Source organism: Notolepis coatsorum (genome assembly GCF_963971535.1).
Source record: "Notolepis coatsorum genome assembly, chromosome: 15".
In the NCBI taxonomy this organism is placed as follows: domain Eukaryota; kingdom Metazoa; phylum Chordata; class Actinopteri; order Aulopiformes; family Paralepididae; genus Notolepis; species Notolepis coatsorum.
In genome coordinates, this window is record NC_140179.1 from 21,241,794 (window position 1) to 21,259,653 (window position 17,860).

The 17,860-nt window shown below is 42.1% G+C and overlaps 1 protein-coding gene across 2 annotated transcripts in view; it reads right to left on the bottom strand.

Annotated features, from left to right (window-relative positions):
- arid2 (AT-rich interactive domain 2) overlaps positions 1–17,860 on the bottom strand; it is a 103,038-nt gene that overhangs the window by 66,633 nt on the left and 18,545 nt on the right. The window contains exon 4 of one of the 2 annotated variants that reach the window (XM_084330591.1): positions 15,348–15,481. In XM_084330591.1, coding sequence (XP_084186717.1) covers positions 15,348–15,481 — 134 coding nt within the window. Of the gene's footprint in view, positions 1–12,865; positions 12,884–15,347; positions 15,482–17,860 lie in introns of those variants that run through there. The other variant, XM_084330593.1, reaches the window with a different exon arrangement.

A 17,860-nucleotide genomic window follows, 5' to 3' on the forward strand; every position in this document is an offset into this window, starting at 1 on the left:
AAAATAATTCCCTGAGTCTAAGCACAATTTGATTATTTGAATTGTATTAAAATAGGCTAAAATTAAATAGCCTATGCGATGAACGAAACAATCATTACATTTGTTTCATCGTTGCTTCTAATAATGACAACGACATTGTCAGCGAGAGCTTAGTGCTGGGTGTGCGAACTTTTGTGAAGCTGCAGAGCCGGAGCAGCAGCAGCACAATGCAGTACTCCAGCAGTACTCCAATTCAGCCATTTTCAATTCAATGTTGGGTGGGGGGCGCTGCTGTGCGGTCCCCAGAAAAGAGCCAATAACAGCTGAATCTGCTGCTCTGCATCGACATACTCTCGCAAATAAGTCATTGGGAGGTGGAGAGAGAGAGTCGTCACGCAAACCCACGATAATGTTGCCGTCTCTCTGCCAAATTTCTCAGTTCTTCGCTTGATATAATTAATACAAATGTCCAATATAACGGAATTCGTTAGCTCATAAAAATGTGATTATAACAGACTGTTGTTTATTAATGTCGGGCGACTGCCCACAGACACCTATTTGATTTAAAGTCGGCAGCAGCACGAGTCTCTGGACTTATTTTATTTGGAATATAATGACTTTATACGCAAAAGTAGCCTAGTTTTAAGTAAAAATATTATAAATCTACATGCCTTGATGATGTCATTATTTTGTTTTGTTATTCTTTTGCCTATCAATTGTTTTTAAGCTCAATAAACTCTGACCGGAATTTCTCACATTTGTCCGGGAGATAGAAATCTTCCAGGACACGGAGACCGGCACCAATATTTTCGAACAGAAACCCTAAACCAGACAGCTCTTTGGATCCACCTACACAGCTGCCTATCAATTGTTTTTAAGCTCAATAAACTCTGACCGGAATTTCTCACATTTGTCCGGGAGATAGAAATCTTCCAGGACACGGAGACCGGCACCAATATTTTCGAACAGAAACCCTAAACCAGACAGCTCCCAGTCAGGCAGAACCAGACAGCTCCCCATCAGGCAGAACCAGACAGAACCAGACAGCTCCCCGTCAGGCAGAACCAGACAGAACCAGACAGCTCCCCGTCAGGCAGAACCAGACAGCTCCCCGTCAGGCAGAACCAGACAGCTCTCCGTCAGGCAGAACCAGACAGAACCAGACAGCTCCCCACCAGACAGAACCAAGACAGCTCCCCACCAGACAGAACCAAGACAGCTCCCAGTCAGGCAGAACCAGACAGAACCAGACAGCTCCCCACCAGACAGAACCAAGACAGCTCCCCGTCAGGCAGAACCAGACAGAACCAGACAGCTCCCCACCAGACAGAACCAAGACAGCTCCCCGTCAGGGAGAACCAGACAGAACCAGACAGCTCCCCGTCAGGCAGAACCAGACAGCTCCCCGTCAGGCAGAACCAGACAGCTCCCAGTCAGGCAGAACCAGACAGAACCAGACAGCTCCCCACCAGACAGAACCAGACAGCTCCCCGTCAGGCAGAACCAGACAGAACCAGACAGCTCCCAGTCAGGCAGAACCAGACAGAACCAGACAGCTCCCCACCAGACAGAACCAAGACAGCTCCCAGTCAGGCAGAACCAGACAGAACCAGACAGCTCCCCACCAGACAGAACCAAGACAGCTCCCAGTCAGGCAGAACCAGACAGCTCCCAGTCAGGCAGAACCAGACAGCTCCCAGTCAGGCAGAACCAGACAGCTCCCAGTCAGGCAGAACCAGACAGCTCCCAGTCAGGCAGAACCAGACAGTTCCCAGTCAGGCAGAACCAGACAGCTCCCAGTCAGGCAGAACCAGACAGCTCCCAGTCAGGCAGAACCAGACAGAAACAGACAGAACCAGACAGCTCCCAGTCAGGCAGAACCAGACAGAACCAGACAGCTCCCCGTCAGGCAGAACCAGACAGCTCCTCGTCAGGCAGAACCAGACAGAACCAGACAGCTCCCCGTCAGGCAGAACCAGACAGCTCCACGTCAGGCAGAACCACGCAGCACCCCGTCAGACCCCCTCCAATGTACAGTTAACGTCCCCCCCCCCCCCCCACCCCACCTACCCAACCTCCTCCAATGTACAGTTTCTTCGTCAAATGTATATACCCTCTTTCTTAGAGACTCTTTTTGTATCAAAAACAGTACTGCATTTGTAGATCTGGTATGTCATAAATGTCTAGATGTAGCAGTACTGTCTATCTCAGGGGTGGGCAATTATTTTTCCCGGGGGGCCGAATGAGCAACTGAAAATATGTTGGGGGGCCGGGCCAAAATTCCAAACTCAATTATGCATAATATAAATTTTATTTCTATATAAAAAGCAGTAAATGGCATTGTTTTGACCCCTGGTAAGAGTGTATGTTATTATTTGGCAATTAAAAGGTGAGGTTAGCTTTCAAAAATATAATTTATTCAAATAGAATTTATTTCCAAAATGATAAACAAAATGTGAAACATTAATAACAAAGGGCATTTTGAGTTTCATATACTATTGAAACAAGGATTTTCTTAGCTTTCTAAAGACATCACATCATCTTATAGCAAAAATAAACAAGACATGTCACTGAACTGTGTAAAGAAAAGTGTCCCAGTTTTGTAGCCTTTTTTACTTTACATGCCTATATTAAACATTTAATGTTTTCAGAACTGTGCAAAAAAAAGAAAAGAAAATATCAAGTGTCCCATTTCACTTGTTATATTTCCACATTTTAGTGTTCTTCAGTTCTTTTTTTTTCATTCAGTGTGAGAAATCCAGTCTCTGTTGAGCTTTAACAAGTCCATCAAAGTCAGGTTGCATGTCTGAGGTGGAGATGCGAAGCACAGCTGCCAGATGTTCATCAGTGAGAGAGGATCTGTACCTGGACTTGGTAAACGTCATGACTGAGAATGTCTGTTCACATATGTAGGTGGATCCAAAGAGAACCAACATCTTCTGAGCATGTCTCCTAAGCGTATACTGTGCGTGTGAACGTTGACAAAAAAAAAAAAAAGTAAAAACAAAACAAAAAAAAATATATTAAAAGATTTTTTTTTTTTTATTATCATGTAATCTTTTGCGGGCCGGTCAGAATCATCCCGCGGGCCGGATCCGGCCCGCGGGCCGTACAATGCCCAGGTCTGGTCTATCTGTACAATAAAATTTTCAATCAATCAAAGACAGAACCAGACAGCTCCCCATCAGACAGAACCCGGCTGCAACCTTCACGCTGGTATTATTCACCACTAAATACTCCATATTGTTATCCATTCATTACAAAAAGAGTTTCACTACATCCCTACCTCATTTCAAAAAGCTTGCATTTCAGGGCTCTACGCCAGTGATTCCCAACCTGGGGTCCGCGGACACCCTGGGGGTCCGCCAGGGGGCGCAGGGGGTCCGCCAGACCGCAGATGATTTGAGGTGTTTTTATTTAATCACAAAAAAAAAATTCAGAGAAATATTTGATTAGCATATTTTTATCATCAGAAGCATGAATAGTCTCTCCACTACAATAAAGATAAATAAATAAACATCTAGACATGATTTTTGAACGTTAACAGTAGGCTACCGGGTAGCCGCTAAAACGCAAATCAGTTGACTATCACTTTCCGTAGCTATCCTAGCACGCTAGTTAGCTTTCTCGGCTCGTCTGCAGTCAGCCGCCAGAGGCGAAAATGTGTGACAAACGAAAAGGAGATGACGGCAGCTCATCTGCAAAAAAAGTTAGGACCTACAGCAATCGCGAAAATTACATCACCATGGGCTTCACTGAGGGACCAGACAAACGTGTGTGATTTGTGGAGAAAAGTTGGCAAACTGGAGCCTGAAGCCCAGCAAGCTGAAGAGACATCAGGCGTCTAAGCACCCAGAAACCGTTGGGAAGGATCCAGACTCTCAAGGCGAACAAGCCTGTTGATGTTAGAGTAGTGTGGAGCAGGGGTGGCAGTGATTTACAGAAGGCTACCGAAGCCTCCTTTAAGTGTTCGCTTTTAATTGCAAAAGCAAAGAAACCGCACAATATTGGCGAGCAGCTCATCAAACCAGCCTGCATCAAAATGGTTGAGAAACTGTGCGGCCCACAGGTGGCGGATAAACTAAAATCAGTACCACTCTCGAACAATGTAGTGAAAGACCGAATTGATACGATGTCAAGTGATTGCGAGCAGCAGCTGTCAGAAAAGCTTAGAAAGGGTCCATTTGCCATACAACTTGATGAAACTACAACTGTCGCAGACGAGGCTGTGCTCATCGTTTATGTGCAGTATATCGAAAATGAGGATCTGAAGCAGGACATTCTCATGTCAGTCAACCTTACTACCACCACTCGAGGTGAGGATATTTTTACTGCAGTGGATTCTTACTTCATTCAACATAAATGCAAACCGTTCACCATTAGGGCCTGATTTGAGAGGATTAATACAGGATTTGAATATTGGCCAAACATTTTGAAATACATATGGTGCAAGATGAGATTTGTTGATTGAAGGCACAAGTCAAAGAAGCATAGTGGGTCTAATTATGATGCATATGCCTGTGTATAAGCAGTTTGTTATTAAAATGACAAAAGAAAGTATTAAAATGACAAAGAAAAGTATTTTATGGTATTTTATTAGGAGGGGGGTCCAGGAATTTCATCAGAGATGTTTGGGGGTCCCTGGGGGAAAAAAGGTTGGGAACCCCTGCTCTACGCTAACCTTTTTCCCAAGGAGCACATGTGCTCCTAAATGAAAAAATTTAGGAGCACACAAAAATATTTAGGAGCACAGTGAAAATATTTCAAGTAACAGAGTTTTTTTTTTTTTTTTTTATATAAATGTATATTTGTACTGTGCGTGCATGTGCAAACGGGACACACATCTGTGCAATAGCACATACCACCAAAGTCACTGGCCCACTGTGTGCGTATCTGCGCGTGTAAACGGGAATGGGACAGACATTTGAACTATTAAGTGATTAATGCCTACTGTGGCAAAGTTGTAGCCAACAACTAGGCCTAATAAAAAAGGCAGTGACATTGAACAAAAAGGAGACACTGGCATTACCTCCAGGGCCATCAGTAGAGGGGACTGTAAGGTGCCTTTTCGGTATACTACCTTTGCTAAAACTGTGTTCTCTGTTAAAGGTGGTAACTACTGGAATAGCCTAACAGTTGTGATTAGAGAGTGCCACACATACTCCATGTTCAAGACCCATCTTAAACTGCATCTGAACTGTGATCATTTTTTATCTGATTTAGTTTATGTAACTTGTTTCTTGTTTTTATCATTGATTGTCACAATGCTTTTACCCTAAGCAGGCTATTTATTTATTGAAAGAGTTTTGCTGTCTCCTGGTGTAAATTAGCTCTTGCTACAACCCTGCATGTTTACATTTTGTATTTTGTACTTGATGTTCATGTGCTGTCCCTATCAAATAAACTATCAAATCAAACTACTGCTACAAAAGTAAGAGTCACTTAACTTTAGCTTTTGCCCCTTTTATGCATACAATGCCTATGTTTTGGCTAGTGTTGCTCTTCGTGAAAAATAATCCTTTCAGGTTTGCCTATTGAAATACTGTACACCTCCAGTACAGAAACATTGTTTATGAGTTTGCGTGTCAGGTAGACCATTGATTGACAGTCGATTCTGCCAATTACGTCACACCGCTTGCACCCACCTCTGCTGTTGATAAAGCTAGCCAAGTTAGCACACACACAGATACACACTAGTGCACTGCAACCCTGCCCGAGCCCGACAGGGCCCTACCTGACCCGACGGGTTCGGGCTGGGTAGGGCTTTGTTTTTAAATAACTAATTCTGGCTCAGCCGGGCAGCGCCCTCTTTAAAAAAAAAAAATTATTGCGCGCTCGCTATACTCATAACTAGGGTTATAGGATAACCTTACGCTTTCAGTTTCTGTTTTGCGCCAGCTGTCATCAGAGATCAGAGAGTTATACTCTCGTGTCTCTCTGAGTCGCGATGGATAAGTTAACATATGGAATTAGGGAAAGGGAGAGCTTTTGAAAGTTCCCAATGCGTCTGGGAAAGCTGCATTTTTGGAAACATAGGGAGAATTCGAGGACAGTATAACAGTGCTGAACAGGACATCAACGGTGGATGGTGGACAAATGAAGAGCAGATCGAAGTGGTTCAATAACTTCAATTGTTGTTTGAAGTTGGAATATAGCCAGTTGGCAAACGTTTTAATTTGTTCTTGGATGTAGCAACTGGTTGGCGAAGTTTTGTTAACGTTATTCAACGGCAGACGTTTTTGTTGCCGACGTCAACAGCGTGGCAAGTCCTGATTTATTTTATACTATAATTGGCTGCTGCGGTCGAGTTTTTTCTGTATACTTTTGTGTCATGATGACATTAATGTTTTAGTCTGTGTCTGCCAGTACCTCTGTACTCGCGGCATCGGATTCGGTAGCATCCGAGCAGTTTTTGGACTGATTGTGATGACGAGGCACCGTGTCCAGTAACACGCGTGCTGGGAAATGGAAATAGAAGGCATTCGTGAAACAGGCTATAGGCCTATAATGCTTGTTAGTTTTCAGCGTGATATGCGTTATTTAGGTAGACCTATTGGACATTTTCGTTTGTTTATTTATTAAGTTCATATAAAACCATATTTCGAATATTTAAAACAAATAAATAAAAAATTATTTTTAAAGTCTAATATATATTTTTTTTTCGGGCTTTCACTCGGGCTAGGGCTTCAAATGTTGCATTACAGTCGGGCTTATTTTCAAGCAGGGCCTGAACGTCATGGGCTCGGGCTGGGCACGGGCCTAATTTCAAGGCCCTTGCAGACCACTAATACACACATGCACAGTACTAATACACACTTTGGTGTAGGGGTGTAACACTGCATCGATCCTAAGGGGAAAATTCAACTGCATCGATTTGAAAATATCGCAATTTTACACAGTAGGGCTGACCCCTATTAGTCGACTAATCGGTTGAAAGGAGCCGTAGTCGACTAGCCAACCTCTTAGTCGAATACAACAAAAAAAAGATTTATATATATTTTTTTATTATTTCCAAAAGAAAAGAGGCCTAGAAGCGTGGCTAACGCTAATGGCACGCATACCAGAGGCTAACTGCCTACGAAAACAGGCACAGAGGCACTGAAAGAGGATTTCACCCATCTAATGAACACACTAGACTAGACAAATATCAAGATGTATCCATCAGTGGACCAATTGCATGCTTTTGCAGAGGACAAGAAGCCTTCAGTCGACTCATTCAGACATTAAGCACCCCCCACAGCCCAAATGGAATGATAAAAAAATATATATACAAATTAAAAAAAAAAAATTAAATACAAATTAAAAAATATTATACTTTATTTTTTGTCGACCAATAGTCGACTAACGCCAAATTTTGGCCAATGACTGTCGACCATCCAAATCCTTAGTCGGGGACAGCCCTAGTACACAGTGTTATGTTATTCTCGTGTCCAAAAAAGCACGACTGAGGCTGTAATCTTCACTCGCACACCGTGCGAGTAATTGATTTTTCCGGTTCACACACATATTTCTAGGGGCAAATGCGAGCAATATGGTCGCACTGTAGAGCCCTGCATTTTGTACCTCACTTTGTATATTTTGTAGTGTTTGGCCTTTATTCTTTTTTACTGTCAAGCACATTCTCAGGGGGCTCATACAGAACCAAGCATTTCACTGTGATGTACCTTATAATGTGACAAATAAAACACAACTTCGACTTGAACTTAGGGCTGGGCGATATGGCCTAAATATGATATCACGATATTTTCTGACCTTTCGGCGATACACGATACACATCACGATGTTTTTCTTTTTTTCCCCAAACAATTCATTATGAGGCTTACCAAGACAGTATTTGAGTTTGCAAGCTAACATTAAAGACTAAATAAAATACCCATGCATTTAGCATTTTTATATTATATATTAGATTTAGATTATTGGATTATTAGATTATATATTGCATATATTTAGCAATGAGATATTATATGATTTAGATATGAAATATGATTAATTGAAAATGGGGGACCCTGATGTAAACAAGACGAAAGACTTTCTCTGGTCTGCATCCCCTTAACAATTGTATGTATTGAGCTGTACTGTACCCATTCTGCAATATGTTAATAAAGTTTTAAATCAATCAATCAATCAATAAATAGCATTTTAGCATTTTTATGAAACTACTGTATATTTGTATGTCTCTAAATGTTTTGATGAATTGAAAATGGAGGACCCTTATGTAAAAAAGCCGAAAGTCTTTTTCTGGTCTTCATCCCCCAGTCCACTGTTGTTGTATTGAGCTGTACTGTATTGTACCCATTCTGCAATCGTTAATAACGTTTTCATTCATTCGAGAATAATTTTGATTGACAGTCGAGTCTGCCAATTACGTCACACCGATTGAACCCGCCCTGCTGTTCTTAGCACCAATCGGCAAGCTCTATGCGTTTTTTACTTCCGCAATTGATTTTGACGAGAGCTGAGCTCAGCTCAACGACAACAACAGCTCCCAATCCCCGAGTGATTACCAGCGCACCGCAGCATGACTAAACAAGCCATAATGATTTTATTGCAACGAATGTTATAATAAAAGCCTTTCCATACATCTGTCTGATTGAAAACTTTATTAACAGACCGCAGAATGGGCATGCACAACTCCGCACGGGCTGAGATATGAACAGTAACGCTTGCTATCTGTCGTCATCGGACGTTGCTATGTTTGGGTAAATACGCTAATGTTATTGAACGTGTAACTATATAACGTTAATGCCACAAAACGAATGCCTTTGTTAATAATAATTAGTAACTTTGATGCAGTAGTGTGTGTGGGGGCGGCGTTGTTCAAAAGTTTGAACGGGTGTGGACCAGATTGACGCGACACAATCCTCTTGGGCAAAACATCACGATATCCACAATACGTTAAAAAAGTGTATCGTTAATGAACTGTACCCGATATTTATATAATATCGTCATATCGCCCAGCCCTACTTGAACTATACACCCAAGTTCCCCAAGTAGGTTATTAAGTGAACCAAATCAAGACACTGGTCTGCTGAGTGAAAGAACAGTAAGGCCTAACAAAATAAATTGTTTGGTTCCTGTTGGTTGTCAGTAGGGAATTTATTTTATTAAACATTTTCCCACAGCGACTATGGATAGGGAATTTCTTTATTTAATTAAAATGTTAACGACAACATGGATGCATGTACTCTGCCAGCATGTTTAATAGCCATAATACTAAAGGTTAAAATTAGGGATGTTCGATATTGGCTTTTTTACCGATACCGATATACCAATATTGTCCAACTCTTAATTTCCGATACCGATATCAACCGATACCGATATATGCAGGGTCCCCCCCCCCCCCCCCCCAAAACGAAATAATTTCAGGTAATTAACATTACATACCTCTTGTCGTGGAATTAAAACACAACATTATGCATACTTTTGACAATAAAAAAAATCTGAATGTGATCGATACCGATCATTTCCGATCACATTTTAATGCCAATATCGGTAGGCCGATAATATCGGACATCCCTAGTTAAAATACAAAGACACTGTACTACAAAAGTACAATGTACAAAAGGTAGTAGTATTAAAAATGCCACCCCTAAATACTACTCACTAAATATCCTGACGTCAGAGAGCTGTGCAAATATTGTGAAATACTTGCTTTTTATATATTCTCATTATTGACATGGACTGCACTTTTTGACTAAGATTTAACTAAACTTTATTAATAGTGAAATACTTGCTTTTTATATATTCTCATTATTGACATGGACTGCACTTTTTGACTAAGACTTAACTAAAATAATTTGGGTCGCACCTAAATCGGCAGGGTCGGTCGGCAACCCTAACCAAAATTTGTTAGGCCTAACGTCACAGTGACCAAATGCGTCCACATCTTTATAGGATTCTATCACATTTTCATAACAATAGCGAATATAACTTACCCTGCGCCGTTTTCATTGAGGTTTCTTACAAATTAATGTTTTATTTGTCCTTTATATGCGGATAACATTAAAATCTTAAATTGTACCATTATGTTCCCTTTAGACAACAAACATAATGCTAATGATGCTCCTGTGTTGAGATCACATTTTCCTAATCCGGTGCTGACCTGTGAACAACTAGGTGATAAAAGTCTTGGGATTTGTAGTAATTTTGTAGTAATAACATTTTCACCTTTTAAACCAATGCTGCCATCTACTGACAACAGAAAGTGTTGTGTATAACGTCAAGTTGATGAGAGGCTACCCGCACACTTGTAAAGACCGTCGCCCAAAACACATTCTAGAGATTCCCACTTTTTACTGGTATATACGTTCATATCTAATAGTCTTTAGATGACTAAACATAGAAATTTGATATATATATATTCTAAAATAAGTATAATTTCACTTCACCTACCTGTCGACATGAAATTCCCAAACGCTGACAGTAAAAAAAAAAAAAGCCTGGATGTCGCGCAAAATGGGGCGTGACCGAATTTGGTTTTGGGCGTTCCCAGACAAAGAGAGTGACCGAGATTGGTCTACATTCCGTTAACTACTACATTATTATTTTAATTAATTGCGCTGAAGGGCTGTTCACACAACAGGAACCAGACTGTTCACACAACAGGAACCAGACTGTTCATTCACACAACAGGAACCAGACTGTTCATTCACACAACAGGAACCAGACTGTTCATTCACACAACAGGAACCAGACTGTTCACACAACAGGAACCAGACTGTTCATTCACACAACAGGAACCAGACTGTTCACACAACAGGAACCAGACTGTTCATTCACACAACAGGAACCAGACTGTTCACACAACAGGAACCAGACTGTTCACACAACAGGAACCAGACTGTTCATTCACACAACAGGAACCAGACTGTTCACACAACAGGAACCAGACTGTTCATTCACACAACAGGAACCAGACTGTTCACACAACAGGAACCAGACTGTTCATTCACACAACAGGAACCAGACTGTTCACACAACAGGAACCAGACTGTTCATTCACACAACAGGAACCAGACTGTTCACACAACAGGAACCAGACTGTTCATTCACACAACAGGAACCAGACTGTTCACACAACAGGAACCAGACTGTTCATTCACACAACAGGAACCAGACTGTTCACACACACAACAGGAACCAGACTGTTCATTCACACAACAGGAACCAGACTGTTCACACAACAGGAACCAGACTGTTCATTCACACAACAGGAACCAGACTGTTCACACAACAGGAACCAGACTGTTCATTCACACAACAGGAACCAGACTGTTCACACAACAGGAACCAGACTGTTCATTCACACAACAGGAACCAGACTGTTCACACAACAGGAACCAGACTGTTCATTCACACAACAGGAACCAGACTGTTCACACAACAGGAACCAGACTGTTCATTCACACAACAGGAACCAGACTGTTCACACAACAGGAACCAGACTGTTCACACAACAGGAACCAGACTGTTCATTCACACAACAGGAACCAGACTGTTCACACAACAGGAACCAGACTGTTCATTCACACAACAGGAACCACTGTGTCAACGACGTTCTCCACGGTGCATCACTGTCCCCTCCTGACAAATAAGATGCCTAAATCACATGACCGCAAGCTTTGCCAAAGCCCAGCTGTGCCAAGACGAGAGCGGTTGGAAAGGACGGTTGTTACATGTTTAATAAACGGAAGGAGACAGGATAAATCCTGTAAATTACAACGTGTGTGTTTTACCTGGTAAATCAGACTAAAGCAGCAAGCAAAAGACAAATAATGAGGCCAGACTTCCAGAGCAAAACATTTGACTCAGTGACGCGCAAAGTCTTTTAAAACAGAAATGGTAGGATTTGTGAGAGACGGAGAGAGAGAGACAGACACTAGCAATAGTGTGGGTTGAGCTATGGGTAAAAAAACAATAAGAAAAAGAAAATGTTGAATAAAACCCTGTGGGCTGGAAGTTTGGCCTAAAAGCAGAATACGTTTTAGTCCTTCCGCCTTTTATGTACCTGCCAACTCTAGTTTTGGGTTGTAAAAAAAAAAAACATTCATTGTGGAAATGTGGCTCCCCTGGGAAGAGTTTGAAAAGCGCAGCAAGCTGTCGAAGAGAAACTCAGTTTTTTGGACTGGTTGGTTTGGTTCATGCAGCGTGTGTTTATTCAAGTAGGTGTATGCGCAGAGAGAGAGAGAGAGAGACTCCAGTAGGTTACAGTTATCAGACGCATGACACCTCATATGCCTATGAAAATGATCTCGATCCTTCCTAGATAACAAGGCCTCTACCACTTCACAAGTCAGTAGACCCACAATGTCAGCCAAATTAAATAGCTAAATAAATTATGTGCATTACCTGATGAAATCACAACATTTAACAGTGAGAACACACAGGATTTGACATTAACTGTGGTGTGTGGGGGTTTAAACAGGTGTAATTAGCTTGACCCAGGGCAGGTGTGGCTGTCTAGACAACATGTACCATCTGTTCTGGCTTGTAACATCTCAACAGTCCTCTACAACACAAGCTCTGTGTTTGTTCCATCTAGCCTGCGTCTCTGTGCCGGAGAGCCGAGAGAGCGAGAGAGAGTAGAGAGAGAGAGGCTGCTAAGGTGGAGAGAGAAAGAGGGAGAGAGAGAGAGAGGCTGCTCAGGTGGAGAGAGAGAGAGGGAGAGAGGCTGCTCAGGTGGCAAAAGAGAGGGAGAGAGAGAGAGGCTGCTCAGGTGGAGAGAGAGAGAGGCTGCTCAGGTGGAGAGAGAGAGGGAGAGAGAGACTGCTCAGGTGGACAGAGAGAGAGAGGCTGCTCAGGTGGAGAGAGGCTGTGTGTTGCTGGTAGTTATAAGAGCATGTCTTTGTTGACCTGATACAGTGTACTGCTGGTGGTTATTGATTACCTGATACAGTGTGTTGCTGGTAGTTATTGTTGACCTGATACAGTGTGTTGCTGGTAGTTATTGATTACCTGTAGGGCTGCAACGATTAGTCGACATAATCGACGACGTCGATCATAAAAATTAGTCGCCGCGGAATTTTAGTGCGTTCATTCAAAACTGCGCAAATGCACTACAGGAAGTGCGGGGGCAGTATAATTTCCCTCGTCTGCATTCTGTGTACTAACGACAAAGAAGAAGAAAGCAGTGATGCACGAGCAAGCACCCTGGAACCGCGATCATGGATACGTTTTAGCTTACATGTTGGAAAACAGAATGTCTCATGGATAATGCTTGCTAAGCGAACGCTATTTCAGTTAAAGGGGCTATGTATTGCTATTCCTAGCACTATTTGGGCAACTTTACACAATTCCTGTTAGTCTATTGAAGACATTTGTAAGTTTTTTTTTTTTTTTTTAAATGCATTGTTTTATATTTCTAATCAAGTACTCAAAACCATCATTTTTCAGCCTCAAGAAATCAGGCTGTTATGGCCTGGCTCCGCCCATAAGCACTTTGAGTGACAGTGCCACACAGTCTGCACTGGTAGAGGGAGGGAGGGAGGGGGGGGAAGAGAGAGAGAGAGAGAGAGAGAGAGAGAGAGAGCGAGAGGGTGGGAGAGAGAGTCCGCCGGCAGCTTGTTTTTTTTTTTTTTTTTTTTCTCCCGTTTGCGTGTGTGGCGCGCGTGTGTGTGAAACCCTAATGCAACGGTGCGTACCTTTGAAATTTATATCTGATATAATTTGGACCCACCGCTCGTCTTTAACCAGTGCTTGATGTGCACATTAACATGGCTAGTAATGTGGGAATAAGTGACTGCGTATTCAACCAAGGGTTGCATCACTGTCACGAAAGGGGCTAGGCTACGGCCTACCGGTGTTTACAGCTCCGTGAATTAGCACCAAGTGTCGTATTTTTGCAGACTGGAGTATTAATTAGGTAAGTTAAGATAGCTAGTGCCAACGTCCACTGTCTGTATAGCGCCATGGTCTAGACTAGGCTGCTTTTTTTACTCAGTTGAAAAAAGTTGAACTTTTTGGGCTAAGACTGCAGAGACAGGGAACGTTAGTGCTAGCTATCTTATATCTGATGATTTATAAGTTTGCTATAGCAATGCAATCACGGGTTCCTTTATGGACACTGCCATTTGTAAATTGTGTGTTCCCCTGCAGGAGATCAGAGTAAGACACACGCATAGATACACACACAGCTTAGGGCTGGGCGATATGGAAAAAAATCATATTGCGATAACGATATGATAATGTTATCATATTTCTCGATATCGATAAGTATCGAAATTGTTATAAGTATAAAAAGAAATATATATATATATTTTTTTTATAAACAACAGATGTATGTTTATTTTGCAGCAATTCTTTGTCATTGCCGCCATCTTTAGTGTTACATCCCCTCACACTCCAGTTCTCAGGCTGCAGCTGGTTTGAAAGCGAAAGTAAACCGGCTTCTCTGCTGGCTGTGGCTCCAAGGGAGTTGAACAGTTCTGGCTCTGCTAGTTTATTTTCGATCTTTTGGCGCTTTTTTGGTGGACAAACCACCGCGTGACTCGTGACTGGAGTCTAGCTCTGCTAGCACACATAGCCTACTGTGTACAGATGGTTTCAAACTGTGTTTTAAATTAGAAAGCAAACAAAATAAATGGACAAGAGAAAAATAAATCTCAATTTGGTCAGTATTGTCATTTGGACAAGCAAAGCCATTACTTTAAGTTGCAGGCAAGAAAGACAAGTCTGTCCACTGTCTCTGGTTTTAAAACTGCCCTGTTGCAGGTCACAAAAAAAATATATATATATATATTATATATATATATATATATATTATATATATAAAAAACGATTTTTCGATTATTATTTTTTTCCGATATTCGATATCGATTATTAAAATATATTGCGATATTTATCGTTATCGTTATATTGCCCAGCCCTAACACAGCTCCTCTCATTCACACACACATACACACACAGCTCCTCTCACTCACACACAGCAAACAAAAGACCTAGAAGTCTGTCTGATCTGACTCATCCACCTCCTCTCCTCTCCCCTTACAGCTGTTGGAGATGGTGGAGCCTGCTCAGCCTAGTGAGTGGATCCACGTCACCCTCCTGGACCAGGTTAACAGCCCCATCAGAACCGCAGTGCTGGGGAAGAGGCTGCTACTTTTAAAACATTATTTGCACATTATCTTACATTTAAAACATGCACTGGAGCCCTGAAAAGGAGCCGCGCCCACAGGAAGCAGAGATGGAGGGTGCGACAGAAATAATCGTTAGATTAGTCGACTACCAAAATAATCGTTAGTTGCAGCCCTAATTACCTGATACAGTGTGTTGCTGGTAGTTATTGTTATTGATTACCCGATACAGTGTGTTGCTGGTAGTTATTGTTATTGATTACCCGATACAGTGTGTTGCTGGTAGTTATTGATTACCTGATACAGTGTGTTGCTGGTAGTTATATGAGCAGGGGATTGCACCGATTGGAAGAGAGGGCTTGGGGTTTCCCGGCTGCACCTCGTCATCGTCCTCGCCGAAGTGGTGAACTTTTTCATACTTCTCTAAGTATCTGTGGAGGAAACATCAAGCGAATTAGATTAGATTCAAATGTATCGTCATCATATGGCACAAGTACAGTGATACAGGTATAAAGACACTATGGTATTATTAAGTTGTAATGGCCAGCAGCGTAACTAGTAGGAGTAGGTAAGGGATATGTACAGATATAGATAGTATACTACAGTAGGGTTGTCAACAGGGACCGAAACTAAAGCCCGCCGCCCGCCAGGGGCGGTCTGTTTTTACCTTTGGCGCATGACACTTGGAGGGCTGCCCGCCGTGTGGCGTGTAGACGTGTAGTTCATAACGATACTCTTGTGCGAGTACAGATTATAGCCGCTCGTCTTTTTTTTCTCCGCCGTGAGATCGTTAAAAAACTACAAGTCCCACATCGCACTCAAGTCAACGGTCCAATCACAGTAGAGTGACGTGACTGGTTTCATGAGAAAAAAAGCAAATGACCAATCGGAAGCTATCATTTGGCTTGTTTACTTCCATCTGCTCTAGTCTATATCGGACCTCCAAGAGCTAACGTTACTGTTTAAACAATGACCCAGTCAACTATTCACTTTTAGTTTAATACATGATGAGGCATTGTCTAACGGTATCTAGCTGGCTAGCTACTGATAGCTGCTGATATCAACAAATGCTCCAGCAATAGTCTACTCGAGTGCATAATACCTCCGTTCCCTCGTTAGCTAGCTCACGTTGATCCATCTGTCCCAGTAAACTAAATTGTCTTAACGTTATCTACCGGGCTAGCAGTAGCTACAGATAGCTCCTGATATCAATGTCTTATAACATTGATTGAATGCGTATTCTAGCTGAGGGCATGTTGAATGTGATTTGACAAAAGAACGGTAACGTTATAAATAGGTCCAGCTGCATCGCCGGAGAATCCTTGCATGCTGAATGTAGGGTCTAGCTGAATATAGGGTCTAGCTGCAGGGCCGGAGAATCCTTGCTGGAGCTGGAGGCTACTCAAGTATACACACAGACAGTGGAGCCGTTTGCAGATAGCAAGCATTTTGACTTATTGCGTGGTGGCGATGTCTCGCAGATAATACAACTACAAGTATGATTATATAATATATATTTTATTTAAAAAAAATTTTATATAAAATATATATATATATTTTTTTAATCAAAAAAATTGCAGGTAAGAAATATGCTTGGCGGGTAGACTCTTCCCATCTACCCGCCACTGGCCGGTGAGTCAAAAAGTTCATTTCGCTCCCTGGTTGTCAATGAATATTCTATATTAGAATTAATAATTAAAAAAAAAGAAGAAAAAAAACACATTTGATTTATTCGAATTGTGTTTTATAAAAATTAAATAAAAACAGCCCCGGCGGTCTCCCTCTCGCGTGTGTCTGAACGCGCTGCATGACGGACAGGAGAGACGTGACGGCTATATCATGGGATATCACTGCCCTTTACGTGCACCTTACGTTCACAGTCACACTAATAAAACAAATAGCCTATTGGCTCAGCAGCCTGGCATTCGTGTGACATGTCCGGAATCAACCAGGAAATAGCCAACGGCTAATAGATGTTGTCGTCGTCGAAGATATTAATCACAAGATGCATTCAGTGCTGGATCTAACTAAATGGATTTATGCAGGGAAGTTCAAGACCGGACTACAAAGCTTCTGGAAGGGTTAAAGACTGACAAACAACGGCGCTTCCAATTCATACGGCGATGGTCTACCGGCAGCTGAACCAGTTAGCGGTAAGTCAGCTAAGTGACATGTATCATTTTGTGTGCTAAGTGCTAAGAGTATAATCGTTTTTGGATCCTTTGATCCCCGTTCTAAACACTTGGCCGGAGCTCCCTGGGTCTCCCTGGCACATCTGCCTACGTTAGAATTGCAATGACGATCGAATCCTGCCAGGTGGCAGTATCGCCTACCTTTTGAACTGGGATAGTTTAGTGGAGACACTTTTTTTCTGCAAGAACTCCTCCCCCTCAGAGGACAGAGCGACCGCTCAGAGATTTTATCGCCTCAAACCTATTTCCCATATACACGAGTAATCGCGATGGCGATGGGATCACTGGGGATTATTCTTTTTGGAGTACATTCTGGCTAAGGTATGGTCTATTCTATGTCCATTTTACCTAACCTGAAACATGTTTTTGTACCGATCACAGTGTCGTATTTTACTGGACTAGAACATGCTTTGCTTTTGGTAACGATCGCAGTTTTGAGTTAAAACGACCCCCCCTTGATGATTTTGTTAAGACACATATGTACATGGTATATACCTTTGATTTGGAAGTATTTCGGGTTTCAGACGAACGATTTGGGCATATTGCATATAACGCGTCATATCTCGCGATCTATGAAAAAAAATTTATTCTTTTGGAAAAGGGCGATGTTTAGCGTGT